This window comes from Pan troglodytes, chromosome 1 (genome assembly GCF_028858775.2).
Source record: "Pan troglodytes isolate AG18354 chromosome 1, NHGRI_mPanTro3-v2.0_pri, whole genome shotgun sequence".
In the NCBI taxonomy this organism is placed as follows: domain Eukaryota; kingdom Metazoa; phylum Chordata; class Mammalia; order Primates; family Hominidae; genus Pan; species Pan troglodytes.
In genome coordinates, this window is record NC_072398.2 from 176,379,768 (window position 1) to 176,399,893 (window position 20,126).

The 20,126-nt window shown below is 52.7% G+C and overlaps 1 protein-coding gene across 9 annotated transcripts in view; it reads right to left on the reverse strand.

Annotated features, from left to right (window-relative positions):
* The window catches only part of ACOT11 (acyl-CoA thioesterase 11), a 94,851-nt gene that overhangs the window by 30,532 nt on the left and 44,193 nt on the right, over positions 1–20,126 (reverse strand). For all 9 annotated transcript variants that reach the window (XM_016918992.4, XM_016918968.4, XM_016918976.4 and 6 more), the window contains exons 4-15: positions 15,908–15,968; positions 14,475–14,573; positions 13,825–13,960; positions 11,102–11,258; positions 9,135–9,254; positions 7,146–7,290; positions 5,835–5,890; positions 4,622–4,688; positions 4,130–4,213; positions 3,350–3,483; positions 1,288–1,419; positions 485–611 (exon numbers count right to left, since the gene is read on the reverse strand). In XM_016918992.4, the coding sequence (XP_016774481.2) occupies positions 485–611; positions 1,288–1,419; positions 3,350–3,483; positions 4,130–4,213; positions 4,622–4,688; positions 5,835–5,890; positions 7,146–7,290; positions 9,135–9,254; positions 11,102–11,258; positions 13,825–13,960; positions 14,475–14,573; positions 15,908–15,968 (1,318 nt within the window). The remainder of the gene's footprint in view (positions 1–484; positions 612–1,287; positions 1,420–3,349; positions 3,484–4,129; positions 4,214–4,621; positions 4,689–5,834; positions 5,891–7,145; positions 7,291–9,134; positions 9,255–11,101; positions 11,259–13,824; positions 13,961–14,474; positions 14,574–15,907; positions 15,969–20,126) is intronic.

Here is a 20,126-nt window from a genome sequence, read left to right on the forward strand (position 1 = left end):
CGGCCGAGTCTCTGCTGGGTGAGTCTCAAGGCCAGACCCAGGCTGCAGGGCCCTAATAGAAGCTGTGAGGGGGGAGGCTGCAGTACCCCACCCTCGCTTTCCCTCAGCCTCCTCCCCATGTTTTCCATCAACACAGACTGCGCTGCTGGGTTTTATGGGCCCTCAGAGTCATATAAAGCTTTCCTAGATGAGAAGGGCTATCCAAGTGAATGATGAGTGAGATGGAATTTCAGTTCAGAACCCAGGCCTTCTGCCTTCAGCACCCAGAGCTTTTTCCAAGACCATGCAGTGGCCTCTGACTTACCTGTACACAGATTAGATCATTTTCAGCCCCTGACACTCTCAGGCTCCCCCAGGCTGGAAGGGGGAGCCTGCTGGGGGGCCAGCTCTGAGACTATCCTAGCCCAGCAGTGCTGAGCTCAATACACGTGTGGTGTGGGGGTGGAGCCAGGCTGGGGGCGTGGTTGGGGGGGACCAGCCTCACCTTGGTCAGCTGGTCCCCCTCGCGCCAGAGGCAGAAGCCTGAGCAGAGGGTCTCTCCGCGTCTGTACTCTGGCGTCTCTCGGTGTGTGGGCAGCGTGACCGACCTCAGCGCGATGACATAGGGGTCCCTGAGTGAAGGAAGGGTAGCAAGGGGACAGGGGTCAGCCACAGAAGAAAGTGGGGGCCTGTTCTGCCCAACCAAGGCCCAGACCCTGCCCCCTCTAGCACAGATTCCTCACCAGGGGGATGCAAGGCACATTGACTCTTAAAGCCCCAATGCGGGGCTCAGGGCCAGGCTGGAGGGAGGAGGTACCTGTGGGTTAGCACTGAATTCACCAGGAGCCAACCTGACTTCACTGTGGACTTTCTGGAAAAGCCACTCCACTTCAACGCTCAGGGGAAGACTCGTGGGCTTTGGGATTTTTTTTCTGTCCCTGTCTCTCCAGCAAAAGAGATGTTTAGGCCCTCCAGCCCACACAGGGCTGTCAGAGGGAGGAGGCCAAGGAGGTGGCCACGTGAGAAATATCCTGCCCAAGGCCTGCATCGAGGCAGCCTGAGCCACCCTGGGTAAGGGTGGCCCTGCTCTAGGGAATGCGACAAGAGGGGAAGTGTGTGCCCCTATCCCTCATTTTACCCATAGTAAAGCCACAGCAGCCCAGAAAAGTCTAGTGGTGCCTGGGGCCCCACAGCCAATGGGAAGCAGAGCTCTGGCTCCAGGCTGATGCCCCTCCCTGGGAGGGAGATGCGGCCACCCTACCACCCTGTCCAGTTGTGTCCCCCACCCCCCAGCAGATAGGCACACACCCATTGTCACAAGGCTTCCGCCTCGAGGCCAGGATCACGAAGTCCTGGGGCTTTGTGTGACCTCCGAGGGCAGGGCTGGTGACGTGGTAGATGGCGTCGTCCTCGTCTACCTGCTGCACTAGCTCCACGCTCCTGTGGGGAGGCCGGGATCTCAGGGCCCCAGGAAGCTTCCAGCTCCCATGCAAGCAGCGGGTCTGCCCGGGCCCCGCCACGCTGCAGTGCCTGAGCAGCTTCTGTGGTGGGATGTCACCCCCTGTACTCTCAGCAACGGCCAGCAGGAAGGCAGCAAAGCCCAGCCAAGATGGACACACATGTGCGTGTGCACACACAGGCACATGTAGACATGCATGCAAGTAAATGAACACATACACACAGACATGGGAACAAAGATGTGCACATACATGCACACATGTGGTCATATGTGCACAGGCACATGGACAGACATCAGTGTACACAGAGACCCACGTGTGTCTATACATGTCTGCGCAGGTGCAGACACCACAAGGATGTGTGATGATTTAGCAGTTGTTCTTAATATTTACTGAGCGCCCACTGAGTGCCAGGTGCTGTTCTAAATGCTTTACATGTGTCACTTAATCTCCATAACAGCCCCATGCTGTAGACGCTTTTAGTATTCCCATCTTATAGATGAGGAAGATAACCTGCCCACGGCCACAGAGCTAATAAGGAAGCAGGGCTGGGGTGTGTCCAGGCTATCAGGTGGCAGAGATGTATCCCCAGGCCCAGGCACCTGACACATACATGCATGGGCATACACAGGTTCATACCAACACGTGCACCCACACAAGGACACCCACACAGAGGCAGACATGGCCATGTCCAGACCCACCGCCTCCTCCCCCCACTCCCCTGCCTGCACTCAGCAGTAGGCAGGGTATGGGGAAGAAACTAGGGGCTCTCTTTCCCCTCAGGCCACTCCCCCACAAATCCCATCAAGTATCAAGATTTGGTCTGGCCTTCAAGGCCCACCCCAGCCTCCCTCCAAGAAGCCCACCTACCACATGCACAACCGCCCTCCCCCTACACGACATCCACCACCAAATCACCTCTCTGCCTTCTGGAAGGGGACAACCAGCAGGCCTGAGTCAGCTGGGCCAGGGCTTTTTAAGGCAACATGGCCCTTTTTGCAAAGACACCTTCAGCAAGAAGCCCATGTATAAAGAGCTACAAGCCTGCTCTGGAGAAAATAGATGGGGTGGGAAGGGGAAAGCCAGTTTGTCAAAATACAATTCACCAAGTGACCAGCGGACTGAATTTCCAAACACACAGAACCTCCTTACGGAAATCCTCCAGAATGTAGGCTCCTCATAACAAGCAATTATCAAAGAACCCCCCCCGGCCCCCGAGCCCCGGTGATGGCAGAACAGAAAATGACTTTAAGGGGACTTGAAAAACACAAATTTTGCTATTTTCCTAAGAACATATTTATCTTCCTTGACTAAATTCGAGAAGATAGTCGTGTGAACAATCAATAAATTTGGAGGAACAAATGTATGTAAAGGAATAACATATTTCTATTCATAATCATTCATTATATTCAAAAATAATATATTTGTGAGGAAAATCAGCAAACTTGGTAAGTTCAACAAACTGGCCATGCTATGTCCCGCTCACCCTTCATCCTTCCAACTCCACCCCCAGCAGTTCCGGAAGCCCCTTTGGGAACACAGAACTCCACAGCACATGGTTTGAAAATCAGTATCTCTGAGTGTGAATCCATGACCCGCCATTCAAGCATGAATTTTAAGAAGAGAGAAACTGAGGCCAGAAAGGAAGTGACTTTGACTTATCCAACGTCACACAGCTGGTTGGGACAGAAGCAGGACTTCAACTCAAGCCTCCAGCTCTAATTCCGTGCTCAGTCTCTTCCCTAAGGGCTCAAAATACCCATGACCCTGACCCCCCACCCAACATGGAACTCCAACCCACCCCTAGCCCCAGCAGGGCAGAGCACCATGGAGGATGACCCACAGAAGGAGACACTCTCTCCCTCATCAGGCCGGAGAAGGGACACTGCCCTGCCCTCACCCTGGCCCCTCACCGGTAGTGCTTGTCCCACTCTGGCCTCTGACGCAGGTCCGAGAGCAGCAGGAAGGCCTGGGCTGCATCCACATGCACCACCATCTCCATGTGGAAGGAGAGGAACTTGTCATCCTCCAGAGTGTACAGGCGGACCTGCATGGGACAGAGGGCAGCCTCATTTGCTGGGTGGTGGAGTGGACTGATGGGGATGCTGGAGGCTGAGACTGGAAGCTCAGGGCTACAGCTGACTTGCTGTGTGACTGTGAACACGCAGCTCAACCTCTCTGAGTCTCAGCTGCATCCCCACGAATTATGAATTCAGCACAAATGGACAGGAAGGTGGCTTAAGAAAACAGTGACTAAGGCAACATGCGGTGGTTCCTGACAGCCAGGTGCCCATCCAAGCCCCAGTGGCACAGGCAGTAAGTGGCTTGTCTAAGGGAACAGGCAGCTGGCAGAGCTTAGGTCTCCTGTAAGCGCGTGCCTGCTGGCTGCCCCGATCCCTGCAGTGATCACTGCAGAAGAACAGAGAGGGAGGAAGTGCCTGGTCAGACAGCAGCAGACCTGAGTGGTTGAGAACAGGAACGGGGGCAGGCAGGAGAGAAGAATCTAGGGGTTCTCGACTCCAGGCCCTGCAGGGGCGGGTACGTTTCCATAACTGGACTGGTTTCTTGATCTCACCCAATTCTTTGAAGAGATCTTTTTTTGACATAAGTGGTGTGGGAGAGTTCTTGTTGCTTGCCATTAGCCACCTCTGGCTCAGAAGAGAAAGGAAAATTGGGTGGGTGGGGTCAGCTACCTGACTGATCTCTGAGGACAGCACCCAGTTATCCTTGGCCACAAGCATCTTCAAGGAGGAGACGTTATTGTAGCTCAGGCACACCTGGAAGAGTACACAGATGCTACCACTACCCCGCCCCCTTCCTCCAGGGCCCCTGAGCCAAGACCAAGGGTGTGCCAGAGAGGAACCTGGGCCAGGAATGGGTTGGGCGGTGGGGGGGTGGTGCGGCAGGTGCTTTGGAAAGAGTCCTGGGCGTTGAGAAGGGAGGTCCAGGCTTGGGCTTGGCTAGACCCACTGTGTGACCCTGGACAAGCTACTCTGCCTCTCAGGGTCTCCGCTGCCACCTACCAAACAGGGACGCAGGCCAGCTCTTTGCTAATGGTAGCAATCATGAGACGTGTCATTCATATCCTGCTCTCCCCGGCCTTCCTCCAAACCCGTTCTGACAAGCAGGGAAGGGTGGGGGCCCGGTGGGTCTGAAGACTGTCCTCTCAGAGCAGAGAGCCTTACCTGGTTGCTAGGGTCCCAGGGGACAGAGAGGGGCACCTCTGTCTGCTTACAGGACACGATGTACTTCCTGGGAAGGAGAGAAGATGACAACCTGGGTCCCCTGGAAGTTCAGCACTTTCCACAGACTCTACTGCAGGCCTACTCTGTGCTAGGCCCTGTGCTGAGCCCAGCAGAGTGGGAGACTCCTGTCTGGGTAGGGAGGCTGGATGGTCACACAGGACACAGCAGCTGAGGGCACACCAGCTCGGCCCCTACACCAGGGAAAGCTCAGAGGTGGGAGCGAGCCAGCAAGGAAGGGTATGGCGTCTAAGGCTCGATCCCCACACCCCATACCCCTGCTGAGTGACCTCACCCTGGTGCTGCTGTGTCCTCATCTGTGAAATGGGATCAGCAGTCACCCCTGCCTCATGGGGTCATCACAATAACAGTGCTTGGCACACAGTAAATGCTCAGTAAATGCCATAGATGCACACTTTCTTACTAACAACAGCTTGTGATCCCTGCTGTGCTTACAGCCTCTAAAGTCCATAAATGCTTTCACAGCAGAGTCAGACACACCTGGCTTCATTTTTATTTATTTATTTATTTTGAGACAGAGTCTTGCTCTGTTGCCCAGGCTGGAGTGCAATGGCACAATCTCGGCTTGCTACAACCTGCAACTCCCAGTTCAAGCGATTCTCTTGCCTCAGCCTCAGCCTCCTGACTATAGGTGCACTGGGACTACAGGCGAGAGCCACCACGCTCAGCTAATTTTTGTATTTTTAGTAGAGACGGGGTTTTGCCATGTTGGCCAGGCTGGTCTCAAACTCCTGAACTCAGGGGATCTGCCTGCCTCGGCCTCCCAAAGTGGCTTTACCTCTTGAACAACTGCATCTCCTCTCTGAACGTTTCTTCATCTGCCAAATGGGCATCAGAATCAATGGCAAGAACACAGGATTTAAAATCGGCTGGACTCAGCCAGCTTCAAATTCTGACTCTGCTGATGATATTTGTGTGTCCCTGGGCAAGCCACCTAACCCCTCTGTCCCCAGCGTCCTCGTGTGTACAACAGGCCAGAAGACCGCTGTGTAATAAGACCAAAACGAGAGGATGTAAAGGGCCCGGCCCAGGGCCCAACGCACAGGCAGCTCTGAAGAAAAGCGAGTGCCCTGGGGTCAGCGGAGCGTGAACAGCCCCGAATCCACATTCTGCCCACCACTCAGCCCCTACTCACCTGTCCAGGCGGATCTTCTTTCTGGCACTGGCCTCTCGGTACCGCCGCTCACCATCCTGGAGAGGAAGTCGGGATAGGCAACCAGCTACCCCCACCCTCCGTCCTGCCCCCTCTCCATCCCCCAGGGCCCAAGGAGATCCTGCAGCCCTAACGTGGAGTTCAGGTGTCGCTGGGGCAGCTGGAATCAAAACATCCTGGCCAGGAAAGTGGGAAACTAAGCTGTAGCCCCAGCTCCCCTCAAACTCTCTGAGTGACCTGGGAACACCACCTCCCCTGGCCAGACCTCAGTTTCCTCCTCTGTAAAATGGGGATCCTTACAGGCCACTCACAATGGTAATGAGAGTCCACATTTACTGAGCACTCACTACACACCAGCCACTCTTCTCAAGGGCTCTCCACGTGGAATTGCACCAAATCCTTACAACAACCCTCTGAGGCTGGGGCTGGTGCTGTATCCATTCTACAGAGGAGGAACCTGAGACAAGGAAGGGTGAGGGCTTGCCAAGGCCACAGGGGTAAGGGCCGAGGCCAGGATCAGCACCCCAATGGCCTGCCTCAAGCCCACCCTCTTTACCACCACATCTAACGTCCTCCAGCCCCAAGTACAAGGAAAATGCCTGGGAAGCGGCTGTGGCTGTGACCCCCAGCTCCCGGTCCCGAGGCTCCACCCAACTCCACAGCCCACGCTAGCCTCTGGAAGGCCAGCAGGAAGGGCAGGGGACCTCCCCCAAGGGAGGGAGCGGCCTCTCCAAGGCCTGGCCCACAGGAGGCACAGGGAGCATTTTGTAAGAGAGGACCTTGCACCAGGCTCCTGACTGTCTTCCCGTGCCCCTTGCGTTGCTTTCACCATCCACCTGACCGCTCCCAGGGCGCAGCCAGGCATGGAGTCAGTACTGCATCTATCGCCCCACAGTCCTGTGAGGTAGGGACTGCAGATACGCCCATTTTACATATGGAGACTGAAAGCTCGAGGGGGCATCACTTGAATGTAGTAGAGGTGAGGTTCCAACCCACATCTGACTCCAAAGCCAGTACTCTTCCAACCCTGCAGGCTCATGACAGCCCATTAACCCCCAGCTCCGAACCAGACCCACACATATTCCGAGTTCTGTCAGGCAGAACAAGCCCGCCCTGCACAAGGGGCATCCCGGGGCTCACAGCCAGGACACTCAGCTGGCTGTGCCCCAGCACAGGGGTAGGGTGGGCCCCTCACGCCTCTAGGCCTGTAGGGGGCTGGCAGTCTCCACCATGCCAGGGCAGAGAGGGAGGGGAGGGGAGCTGCTGGTGGGGCAGGGCGCTGGTCCCACTTACTCCCGGCTGAGGCCGAATCCAGGGCAGCAACTGGGGCTGGTCATCTGCGTCCAGGACCACAAAGGTCATAAAGGCACTGTTGATGTGGCGCCGGTGGGTCTCAGCCTCCTGGCGATAGGCCTCCACGCACACGCCCACCTCCATGCTGAGGGGAGGGAGTGTGGCTTCCAACCTGGACAGACCTTCCCAAGGGCCATGCCTCCTCCCCAACACACACACTCACACACACACATGCACACATGCGCCCACACACATGCATGCACACACATACACACACATGTATGCACACACATACACACACATGTATGCACACACACACTCACATACACTCCTGCAGTTCTTCCAGCAACGTGGATCGGAGTCCCAGTGACAGGACACCTGGGACCGCTCCCTCCACCAGTGTTTACAGAGCACCTCCTGTGTGTGTCCGGCCCTGTGAGGACGCGGGAGTGAATAAACCTGTCCAGTCTATGCCTCATGGGCTAACAGTCGGGGGAGGAGGCAACCAACAAGAAAGCAAAGGTATAAATATGCCATCAAAAACTGCAAAGGGATATAAGGACATAAACCAGGAGGTGGAGGTGGACGGCCTAATTAGAAAATGTTCATTATGTGCATATTTACAAGTGCTGTGGCAGCCTTGCTTCAAACAGCTCAGTTGCTGCTATTCATGTATCTTACTGTCTTTATTTCTTTATTCCTTTATTTATTTTTTGAGACAGTCTCATTCTGTCGCCCAGGCTGGAGTACAGTGATACAATCTCGGCTCACTGCAACCTCCGCCTCTTGGACTCAAGGGATTCTCGTGCCTCAGCCTCCTGAGTAGCTCGGATTACAGGTGTGTGCACCATGCCTGGTTCATTTTTTGTTTATTTAATAGAGACGGGGTTTCGCCATGTTGGCCAGGATAGTCTTGAACTCTGAGCCGTAAGTGATCTTCCTGCCTCGGCCTCCCAAAGTGCTGGGATTACAGGCGTGAGCCACTGCGCTCAGCCACTTACCATCTTTATTAATTATAAAATAGCAGCCACCACCATTCCCCATCACTTTGGAAGTTCTATGATTGCAGAATGTGGACATTATATAGATGGGGAAACCAAGGCCTAGAACTGGGCAATAATTTTTCCAAGGATTCCAGATTCCTGGAATCTGGACTAAAATCCAGGCTTCACAGCTCCTACAAAAGGACTTTTCCCCTGCACCATGGCAGAACGTGTGCAAGTCAGACTGCAAATAACAACAATAATAGTAAGAGCAGCCACAATGGCTGACCTTTACCAGACATTTTCTCTGGCGTTCTATTGGTAACGGCTCATTGAATCCTCGTAACTCTGAGGTAGTTGTGATGAGCCCCATTTTATAGGTGAAAGAACTGACACTCAGAGGGGTTAAGTTACTTCCAAGGTCACAGAGCCAGTAAGAGGTGGAGCCAAACTCGAACCCGGCAGCCTGGCTCCTGATCCCTCACTTTTAATAATTAAATAATGACCTCTCAAATTCTCAAAAAATTTACTTATTTAAAGTCAGCTTTCATGGGAGTAGGTTTCAGAATTCATTGCAAAGGCAAAGACTCTGTGGACTAATTATTTTAGGAAATGTGTGGGAAAGGGTTTGATAAATAACCAAACACTGGCAAGAAGTGGCCCTGTGATCTGAGCATCTGCAGCGGTCCAGGCATGGAGCCAGGAGCCAAGGAGGGAGACAGAGACACTGATCTGAGACAGCAGGAGACAGGGGCTGGGGGACCCCAGAGGAGGGGTCCCTGACCCAGCCATGGGTGGGCAGGACTGGGAGCCAGGGAAGGCTCCCAAAAAGGGAAAATCAGAGCTGAATTTCAGAGACAGTGAAGGAACCCATCAGCCAGGCAGGGATTTAGACCCTGTCTGCAGGGCAAAGGGCTCCTGGACAGTTTGAAGTAGGGTCCTTTCTAGGGTCAGGAAGAGCCCTCAGCCCTGAATGGCCCTGGCCGCACCCATCCCAGACCCTCACCTATGTTTGAAGGCATTGTTCACGATGGCTTTGAGCACCAGACGGTCGCCGACCTGGGACGGGCCTCGGAAGTGGAACATTTCAATGGTCTTCAGCGTAGGGTGGGCACGGCAGAGCCGGCTGAGGAGGCAGGGGTGGGGAGACAGAAGGAATGCCCCTGGTGCTTCAGCCACTAGTTTGGGCCAGATTTATATATATATATATATATATTTTTTTTTTTCTTTTTTTTTTTGAGACAGAGTTTCACTCTTGTTGCCCAGGCTGGAGTGCAATGGCAGGATCTCGGCTCACTGTAACTTCTGCCTCCTAGGTTCAAGCAATTCTCCTGCCTCAGCCTCCTGAGTAGCTGGGATTACAGGTGTCCGCCACCATGCCCGGCTAATTTTTTGTATTTTTAGTAGAGACGGGGTTTCACCATGTTGGCCAGCATGGTTGCGAACTCCTGACCTCAGGTGATCCACCCCCCTCGGCCTCCCAAAGTGCTGGGATTACAGGCATGAACCACCACGCCTGGCCTCTCTTTTTTTTTTTTTTTTTTTTTTGAGACAGGGTTTCACTCTGTTGCCCAGGCTGGAACGCAGTGGTGCAATCTCGGCTCACTGCAACCTCCGCCTCCCGGGTTCAAGTGACTCTCCTGCCTCAGCCTCCCAAGTAGCTGAGACTACAGGCACGCACCACCACATCTGGCTAATTTTTGTATTTTTAGTAGAGATGAGGTTTTACCTTATTCCCAGGCTGGTCTTGAACTCCTGGCCTAAGTGGCCTCAGCCTCCCAAAGTGCTGGGATTACAGGTGTGAGCCACCACGCTAGGCCAGCTTGGGCCGGCCTTCTACCCTGGTCCCATCCCCAGACGCAGCCTGGAACTACACATTCTGACCCACCCACTGCCACCCAACCCAGTGGCAGTTCTGCTCAGAGGCACAGAACTAAAGTCCCATTTCATAGCTTAGAATACTGAGGTCTATGCATGGCTGGAAAGAAGCCAAGTTTGAGGGGACATAAGAAAGCAGGGCTTTGGGTAAACCCCTTTCCCATTTTCCTTCCAACTTTTACACCTTGGTAGCTGCTGTTCCCACTATCCAGAAGCCCTCCCCTTACCCAAAGCTACTTGGCATTCAAGTCCCAGCTGAAGTGCTCTTCCTTCAGGCAGCCTTCCCTGACCATCAGGCTCCTCCAGGATCTTACTGCACTCATAGCCAGGCCTGCCCAAAACAGCATTGCTTATGCACTGTCTCCCACAGGTTAAACTGGAGGAGGGGCCGTTTAAGCCAGGCTCTAAAGAATAAGGAGGAATCCACCTGGCTGGGAAGGGCATGGGTTGGGAAAGGCACTCCTGGTAGAGGGAACAGCAAGAGCAAAGTCTTGGAGGTGTGAGAGTGTCAATTAGTGAAGGTCAGTTACCATAACTATAAAAAATACCCTGATATTTAGGGTAGAACAAGCCCCGGACAGAAACAGATGTTAGAGGAGAGAAAACAATTTTCACCCCTTAGAAGAAGGGAACAGTCAGAGATGGCTTTATGGAGGAAGTGGGCAGGATATTAGCAGACAAAGAAGAGTAGGGGAAGCATGGCAGGAGGCTACATCAGGAGCAAAGGCAGGGGCTGGGAAAGTGGAGGATGGGAACAGAGAACGGCAAATGGTTTGATGTGAAGCGAACATAGATACTAGAAGGCTTGATGTGAAGGGAACATAGATACTAGAAGGAGTGCAGGTAGGGCCAGATCAAGGGGAGGATCTAGTGCCAGGCCAAGAGACCTGGTGTTTCCCATGTAAAAGATGCTAGCTTTTTTAGTAGAACAAGGAATGGTCAGTTCACAAAAATTCATTTCTCTGATTCAGAACAGCCAAGCTTCTGAAGCCTTGAATGCCAACCCCAAGCTGGGGTTTCCCATCCAGAGGGAGGTGGCCAAGGGGAGGAGGAGGAGAAAGGAGGGGAGGCAGAGGCAGCACACTCTGCCCTCACCTGGCTGCAATGGTGGCCACATTCTCCATCCAGGCCATGATCTGGCCCCCAAAGGTGTTGCCCTGGTGATTGGCGTGGGGAGGCAGGACCAGCTCCACACTCTCCACACGGGTCTTCTCAGCCGGCACCATGCGGCTACAGTCTCTGCTCTCCAGATCTGACCAGGGATGGGATAAGGGAGGGAAGCGGGGAGGTGAGAACATTCCCAAGGGCAGCCCCTCCCCACAGGCAGCCCTGGGACCCCCACCACTCTACCCCACTCAGGTTCTTTTATTTACTCAGCACAGAGTGCACATGAGGCAGAGGGTGGCCCTGGGTGAAAGGGATGAGCCTGTCCTGTGCAGTGGATGCAGCACCAGCTCTGAGACAAGACAGCAGGTCTGAGCCTCAGCTCCACTCCAGACTGCCTGTATGGCCTTGGGCAAATCAAGTAATCCCTCTGAGCCTCGGTTGCCTCATCTGTAAAGGCAGGCATGAAATCCGACCCGACAGGACTGTTTGAAGATGAAATGTGATTATTGTCACAAAGTGCTTGACTCAAGGCCAGGCATAATGGCTCATGCCTGTAATCTCAGCACTTTGGGAGGCCAAGGAGGGTAGATCCCTTGAGGCCAGGAGTTCAAGACCAGCCTGGCCAACATGGTGAAACTTTGTCTCTACTAAAATACAAAAAAGTTAGCTGGGCATGGTGGCGAGCACCTGTAATCCCAGCTACTCAGGAGGCTGAGCCACGAGAATCACTTGAACCTGGGAGGCAGAGGTTGCAGTGAGCCGAGATCATGCCACTATACTCCAGCCTGGGCAAGAGAGTGAGACTCTGTCTCAAAAAAAATAATAATCACAAAGTACTTGACTCCAGTAAATATGCTCTCAAAAAGGATGGTTTTTCCCTGCCTTCTGCCCTGGTGATTCCCTTATCCTTGGCAGCAATAGTGTTAGAATATCCTTAGTAGGAGAGGCCAGGCAGTGCATGGGGCCTTGGGCTTCAGGGCAGCAGATGCTGGCATGCCCCACCAAACCCAAGGTGGTGTCATTTGTCTCCTATCTCCCATGGAGAGACTTCTTCAGGAAGGGTCCATCAAAGAGCTGGCATTGCCCTTGGCTTGGCTTGCAGGCTCTCAGAGAGACCACAGACAGGGTGGGGGCAGACAGGAGGGGAAGTTGAGGGTGGCCTGAGCCAAGGTCTGGAGACAGGACGGGGAGGGTATTCACAGGGCAATGGGGCCTGTGGCTTAACAGGAGCTGCAGCAGGTCAAGAGACAGTACCCAGTGAAGCTGAGCGGCCAGCCAGAAGGCCCAGTGCCAGGCAAAGGCACTTGAGCTGATTCTTAGGTGGGAGGGCTGTTAGGACAGAAGAGATTTAGGAGGGCTGCAAGGGGATGGATGGATCAAAGGGGCCTTGACGACTGTAGGAAGAGCTGGGCCTCCCCAGCTCCAGCTTCCAAGCCCAGTAGAACCAGGGCACATGGAACTCAGGGCATAGCTCGAGGCTTCCTCTGGGCTTGGCGAGTTCTGCCTGCTCTCTCCCCACTCCGGGGAGATTTTCTTCTAAGATCGCCTCCTTTTGGTTTCAAGGAAGACTCAAATTTGAACATTCTGGAGATAAGTAAACAAGTCCAAGGTCTCCCTTCTGGGCCTTTGCCCAGGCTGTGCCCTCTGTCAGAAACCCTTCCTTATCTCCCATCTGTCAAAATCCCACCCAGTCCAAAGTAGATCTTTCTGTACTGGTATAGAACAACCCCCAGGATATATTTTTAAGGGGAAACTGCAAGATACAAAACAGTATGTACTGAATGCCCCTTTTCAGGAGCTAAATAATACATGCTATGCTTAGATATACAGGGAATACTTCTGGAAAGATACCCTAAAACAGGTAATAGTAGATGCTTCTGGGGAGACGACCTGGATTCTGGGATAGAAAGGAGTCTGGCTTTTTATTTTATCTTTTGAGGGGTGAGAATATATATACGTGTGTGTGAGTGTATGCATATATACACACACATACACATAAGCATATATATATGCTTTTTACATGTTTTATATATGCTATATACTTATTTATTTATTTTGAAATGGAGTTTCGCTCTTTTTGCCTAGGCTGGAGTGCAATGGTGTGATCTCGGCTCACTGCAATCTCCGCATCCCAGGTCCAAGCGATTCTCCTGCTTCAGCCCCCAGAGTAGCTTGGATTACAGGTGCACGCCACTACACCCAGCTAATTTTGTATTTTTAGTAGAGATGGGGTTTCACCATGTTGGCCAGGCTGGTCTTGAACTCCTGGCCTCAGGTGATCCACCCGCCTCGGCCTCCCAAAGTGCTGGGATTACAGGCATGAGCCACCACGCCCGGCCTATATATGCTTTTTATAGATGCATACATATATATATGCTTTTTAAAAAATTCTACAGTCTTCAAGTTATAGCTCAATACTATCTTCCCAAACACCTTGGCTTCTGGAGACCCAAATGCGTTTTGTGGCCAACAAAGGGATTTCCACATGACCTAACGGCAGCTTCATGGTTCCTGGGAGCTGGTAGAGAGGCCCAAACACTCCCTTTCCCTGGAGGAGACCTCGGAGCCAAGAGGGCTAGAGAGGCCCAGGGCCACCAGTGGGTGGAAGTCCCCGGAGCCTCCCTTCCTGCCTCTGCCCAGTGGGAGCCCGGGGCAGAGGGGCCATGCAGGACGCCAGCTACCCTCCCCATGCACAGCTGGCAGCTGCTCACCGTCCTGAATGGCGCAGTTGGCCAGGAGGTCCTTGATGGTGTCCGCATAGACAAGGCGCATGCGCCGGCGCTCAGCCGCCACACTGTGCTCCATCTTCTCCTCTTCTGTCCGCGGCGTGATCTGCTTCAGCTTCACCTGTCGGCCAGGGGACAGGGTGGGGGACACTCAGGGCAAGTCTCCTGAAATAGCACAAGGGCCTGTCCCCAGCACCATCCCATGCCCGAGGGTAGCACACAGCAGGCGTGGGCTGCTGCTCAGTTCCAAGGCTTCCTCCCTCTTTGCCCCATCTTCCTGCCTCCACGATGACCTGATACATATTCATCCTCCAGCTCCCACCCAGGTCTCTTCCTTGGGCAAAGGCTCAGAGGATGGGGGGTGTCACTGTAGGTGACAGAATGGTGAGACCAGAATGGTGAGACCAGAAGAATCTTCGCTGGAGCACAGGGAGAGGTGGGGGAAAGGAGGGGAGAGGTGGCTGGGGGATTCCAATGCAATGAGGGGTGGGCCTTCCTTAGGGAGCTGTGGATTCCTGCTGTGTCCCTCCCCATCCCCTCTGCCAACCCCTAACCTCATTCCCCTGAGCCAGACTCGCCATGGCAGGTGCCCAGGTCACTGAGCAGCGTTCCAGTAGCCAGGCGCACCCAGTTACCTTGGTGATCTCTCGGCGGGCCACGAAGGTGGCCAAGGCCTTGCACACATTCCACTGCTTCTCAGAGCACAGGTCCTCCGAGGCCACCTGGATGCCCACCTGGAGAGGAACAGTAAGGGCGAAGGAATGAGGAACAACATTGCACTCACCAGTTAGAAGCCCCGCAGCTCCACCAGACAGCAAGTCCCAGCCCAGGCCAGGCCTCCAGAGTTTCTGCACCACCTACCAGGTCTGGGAGGCCAGAGATCTGAGGGGGGGTTTGACTCTGCCCTTGGGTCCCCGGGAAACCTTGGGCAAGTCACTTCCCTTCTCTGGGTCTCAGTTTCCTCATCTACAAAGTGGGAGTGATCAGACCTACCCTTGTGGGATTGTTGAGAGGATTAAAATGAGACTATGTCTACCACAGGGCTTCATACAGGCAGAATGTTGGCTAAATTTAAAGGATAGGCCAGGCTCAATGGCCTGTAATCCTAGAATTTTGGGAGGCTGCAGCGGGAGGATCAGTTGAGGCCAGGAGTTCAAAACAAGCCACGGCAACACAGTGAGACCCCTGTCTCTGCAAAAAAAAAAAAAAAAAAAACCACACACACACAAAAATTAGCTGTGTGGTGGCACATGCCTGTAGTCCCAGCTACTCAGGAGGCTGAGGCAGGAATATTGCTAAAGCCCAGGAGTTTGAGGTTACAGTGAGCTATGATGGCACCACTGCACTCCAGCTTGGGTGACAGAGTAAGACCTCATCTCACAAAAATAATAAAAATAAAAATAAAAAATCAAGAACAGGCACCTGGGGGTACCTGAGCATTCATGGGGTGCCCAGAGGCATAGTCAGGACTATGTCACCCAGCCTCAGTGCTCCCTCAGGAACCACTGGCCCAGCTGGTGAAGTTGCCTGGGCCTGAAGTCCATAGGTGGGAAATAGAGCCCTCCCCCACAGCTCACAGAACCCTGGGCATCACCAGCAGTCCTCCAACCCTGCCACATAGGAATCATGTTCCCTTTTGCAGATGAGGAGACGGGCTGTGGGAGGCAAGCTCATGGGCTGGAAACCCAGCACTCTCCCTGCCCCAGCTCCTCCTCCAAGATCAGGCGCTCATGCTGCCTTCCCTCCATTCCCACAAAAACCTGGCTGCTGAGGCTAGATGTGAGACTCAGGGGCCTGGAAGTCAAGTCCCACATTGGAATCTATGTAGCTCAGTGACCTGGGGCAAGTCCCTTCCCCTCCTGGGCCTCGATTTTCCTGTCTGTGTTATGGGATTTGGGACAGGAAGATCCTTGGGATTCCCCTTGCTCTGCCAACCATTACAGAACTCTGCTGCTCTAATCAGGGCCCTGCGACTGTGAGTGGCCCTGGGCTGCAGGGAGAAGAATGGAGAGAGGAGGTAGAGGACCCACCCACGCACCCACTCCCAAGCAGTGCCCACCCCACACACCTCCATGCTGGAGTTGAAGGCCCGGTTCACCTTGGCCTTGATATTCACCACTTGTCCAACACTGGGGAGAGGAAAGTAGGAGGTGAGCCTTCCAGAGGGGCCAGAGGGAGGAATAGGGGCCTCAGATACTTGCAGAGCCTCTCTTGCGGGGAGCTGGCAGGAGAACTTCATGGCTTGCAGGGCATATTCACATCTGCGATATCACCAAGTCCTCAAAGCCAGCTAGCAAGATAGTGTCAGCACCCCACTTTACAGATGGTTAAGCTGAGGCTGAGAGAAGTAGCATGATTGCACTCATCTGCTCCCCCGTTCCCTGATCCCCGTTGTCCAATTAATGCCTGTGCTTCTTTTTGCTCTCGGCTCAATGGTCCCCTCCTCAGGGGAGCCCTCGCTGCCCTGCAGTGGCCCACCCACCAACAGAGGCCCTGCAGAGGCTCACCCTGCAGCACTCTCCTGGCAGAGTGACCTCTGTCTCCCACAGTTCTTAAGCTCTACTAGGGTAAGGGCCACGGTTTTGCTCCCCATTGACTCTCCAAGGCCTAGCACATGGCACAGGGTGGGTCTCCCATAAAGGGTAGCTGACTGAGTTAATGCATTCTACATGTATTGAATGCCTAGTAAGGGCAAGATGCTATAAACAAAGGGCAAGAAGAGAAAAGGAAATGTTTAAAGAATGCCTGCTAGGTGCCAGGCACTGTGCACTGCCCCACTGGAACCTCAGAATAAGCTTGGCAGGTAGGTTTAGGAGAAACTGAGCATCAGAGAGGTTAAGTCATTTGCCCAAGGTCACCAAGCTAAAAAGTGGCAGAGCCAGACTTCTAGACTGACTCTGTTGACTGCACCAGCCCCTCTTTTCCCAGCTGCAGCCTGTCCTCCTGGAATGATTCCCACATCCATATGAATCCCCAGGGGAGCCACCTAGCCTGGGCTGTGCCTAATGGAGGGGGCAGAGGGTGCCCAGCTGATGGACTGTGGGGAGGAGGGGCAGGAGGCTAAAGGCCGGCCCTGTTCAATTGCTGTGGGATCTCCAGCAGGTCCTTTCACTTCTCTGGGCCTTGGCTCATGAACATGGAGAGTGCCATGCCAACTTCTTTCTCAAATGACACAGTCTCCTGGCCAAGCCTAGGAAGGGTCCATTCCAAGGGGCCTGCTGGTCAAGGGGCCACCGTGAACACAGTGGGAATGGCCACACAGGCCTGGGTTCCAGTGAAGCTCCACCTTAACCATCACACTACAGAGCTGTGTGACCTTGGGTGAGTCACTTTGCCTCTCTGAGTCCATTTCCTTCTGTGTAAAGTACTGCCTGTGGTTCTGAGGGTCAAGTGAGAGAGAATGGGACTGAGCCAAGCACCAGGCCTGGCCCATAGCTGGAGCTCAATAAATACCACAAGCTCACATTTGCCAGACATTTGTTGATTCCTGTTCATTTTTTTAGTAATACTAATGGTCACGGAGGGGAGGGTCATTTTTAAGAGATTCATGCTGACATAGCAACGGATGAAGCATCATGATGTCTGCAACTCACTTTCAAATCGTTTAGCAGAGAGAGAGAAAGTATATATATTATGTCTATAATCCCAGCATTTAGGGAGGCCAAGGCAGGCAGATCACCTGAGCTCATATGTTCGAGACCAGCCTGGCCAACATGGTGAAACTCTACTAAAAATACAATAAATAAATAAATAAGCTGAGCATGGTAGGGCACACCTATAATTCCAGCTACTTGGGAGGCTGAGTCACAAGAACCGCTTGAACCCAGGAGGCGGAGGTTGCCGTGAGCCAAGATCGCACCACTGCATCCCAGGCTGGGTGACGGAGTGAGACTTTGTCTCTTAACAAGAAAAAAAGTATATGTATTTATTTATTTGTCCATACATAGATACAGCAAATTTAGAAAAATGTTAATTATTGGGTCTCAGTGGTGGTGACCATTGTACTATTCAACTTTTCTATACGTTTGAAAGTTTTCATGATCAAAAATTACGGCAAAAAACTTCTGTGGTCCCCCAGATAAAAATAAAAGTCTATTTTCTGTGGTGCTGAGAGGAATTTGTGATTTTTCCTCCTCTCCCTCCTTCTCTCTCTACCTTCCCCCAAAGCCAAGCAGACACCCATCTGGGTTTCTAAGCTCCTCCTCCTTCCTGACTGCCCTCTGTCCCCACAGCTCTGGCTCAAACCGGATCCTTCCCCAGGGCCACTGCCCAGCCTCCTCAGTGGCCCCGGAGCTCCCAGACACCCTTCCAGGTGTTCTTCACAACGCAGACAAGCAACCCCCCATAAACAAATCTGACCCCCATCGAGACCTTCCCTACACCAATTTACTCTCAGGAGACAGAGGAACATGTTAATTGCACCACAGAAATTCAAATAGCAAACCCAGGTGATGAAGGACTCTAGAGGGCACATGGCCAGCTTTCCTCAACAAATATATTTTGAGAGAGAGAGACAGTGCCAGAGAGCTGGTGGAGGATTGGTGGGTATCTATAGAGTTTTTGGGTTTTTTTGTGTTTTTTTTTGAGACAGAGTCTCGCTCTATTGCCCAGGCTGGAGTGCTATGGCACTATCTCGGCTCACTGCAAGCTCTGCCTCCTGGGTTCATGCCATTCTCCTGCCTTAGCCTCCCAAGTAGCTGGGACTACAGGCGCTTGCCACCATGCCCGGCGAATTTTTTGTATTTTTAGTAGAGACGGGGTTTCACCGTGTTAGCCAGGATGGTCTGGATCTTATGATCTCATGATCTGTCCACCTCGGCCTCCCTATAGAGAAGCAACCAATTACAATTATTTGCATCCTGACTTGAATAACAAAATAACTGCAGGCTGGGTGTGGTGGCTCATGCCTGTTATCTTAATGCTTTAGAAGGCAGAGGTGGGAGGATCACTTGAAGCTAGGAATTTGAGACCAGCCTGGTCAACATAGCGAGACCTCATCTCTACAAAAAAACAAAATAATAATACAAAATTTAATTAGCCAGGTATGGTGCCACATGTCTGTAGTCCCAGCTACTAGGGAGGCTAAGGTGGAAGGATCGCTTGAGCCCATAAGTTCAGGGCTGCAGTAAGCTATGATGGTGCCACTGCACCCCAGCCTGGGCAACAGAGCAAGACTCCATCTTGAAAAAATAAATAACTGCAAAGCAAACAAAATAAAAACAAATTCATGAGACAGTTTGGGCATTTGAACACTGACTAGTGACGTTAGTGAAAAATTATTGTTAATTTTTTAGATGTGGTAATGATGTTGTGTTTAAAAAGAATCCTTCTCTCAAAAAAAAAAAAAAAAAAAAGGGCCAGGCATGGTGGCTCACACCTGTAATCCCATCACTTTGGGAGGCCAAGGTAAGCAGATCACCTGAGGTCAGGAATTCAAGACCAGCCTGACCAATATGGTGAAACCCCATCTCTAATAAAAATACAAAAATTAGCCCAGCTTGGTTGCCGGCACCTGTAATCCCACCTACTCGGGAGGCTTAGACAGGAGAATTGCTTGAACCTGGGAGGCAGAGGTTGCAGTGAGCCAAAATTGCGCCACTGCACTCCGGCCTGGGAGACAGAGCAAGACTCCATCTCAATAAATAAATAAATAAATATAAAAAGAGTTATTAGCCCTTAGAGATACATTTGGAAATATTTTTAAGTGGCAAAAGCAGAAATAAACAAACAAAAAAACTTCTTAATCTTTCCTCAGGTGTGTCCAGGCCTTCCCTGGCCACCAACCATGCTCCAGGCCCCTCCCCAGCTTGTCCTCCTTCCCAGCATCCTCTCTGGCTTTCCCTTCCACCCACAGCCTCCTCTGCCCAGATTCACCTTCACTCTGCTGAGCCCTGCAGCAGGTCCAGCCATCATGCATGTACCCCTAACCCTCTCTATTCCTTGCTCCCCTAAGTAAAAGAACTTGTGTTGGCTACAGGGACCTGGAGCTGGCCCAGACACAGCTCCACTGGCTTCAAAGTATCACTATATACAGAGCTGACAGTTCTGGCAGCTCAAATGTGTCCTCCAGGAAGTCCCCCCTTGACTACCCTCAGTGCCACGACACCTACCCCCAGACATACAGGAAATACAGCCCATTGGTTAAGAGCAAGGGCTCTGGGGCCGGATTGCCTGCCTGGTAGTATATCCTGGGTCCTCCATTAGCTGTACCACCTTCAACAAGGTACTTCATTTCTCTGTGCCTCAGTTTCCTCATCTGTAAAATGAGGATACTAATAGCTATGACC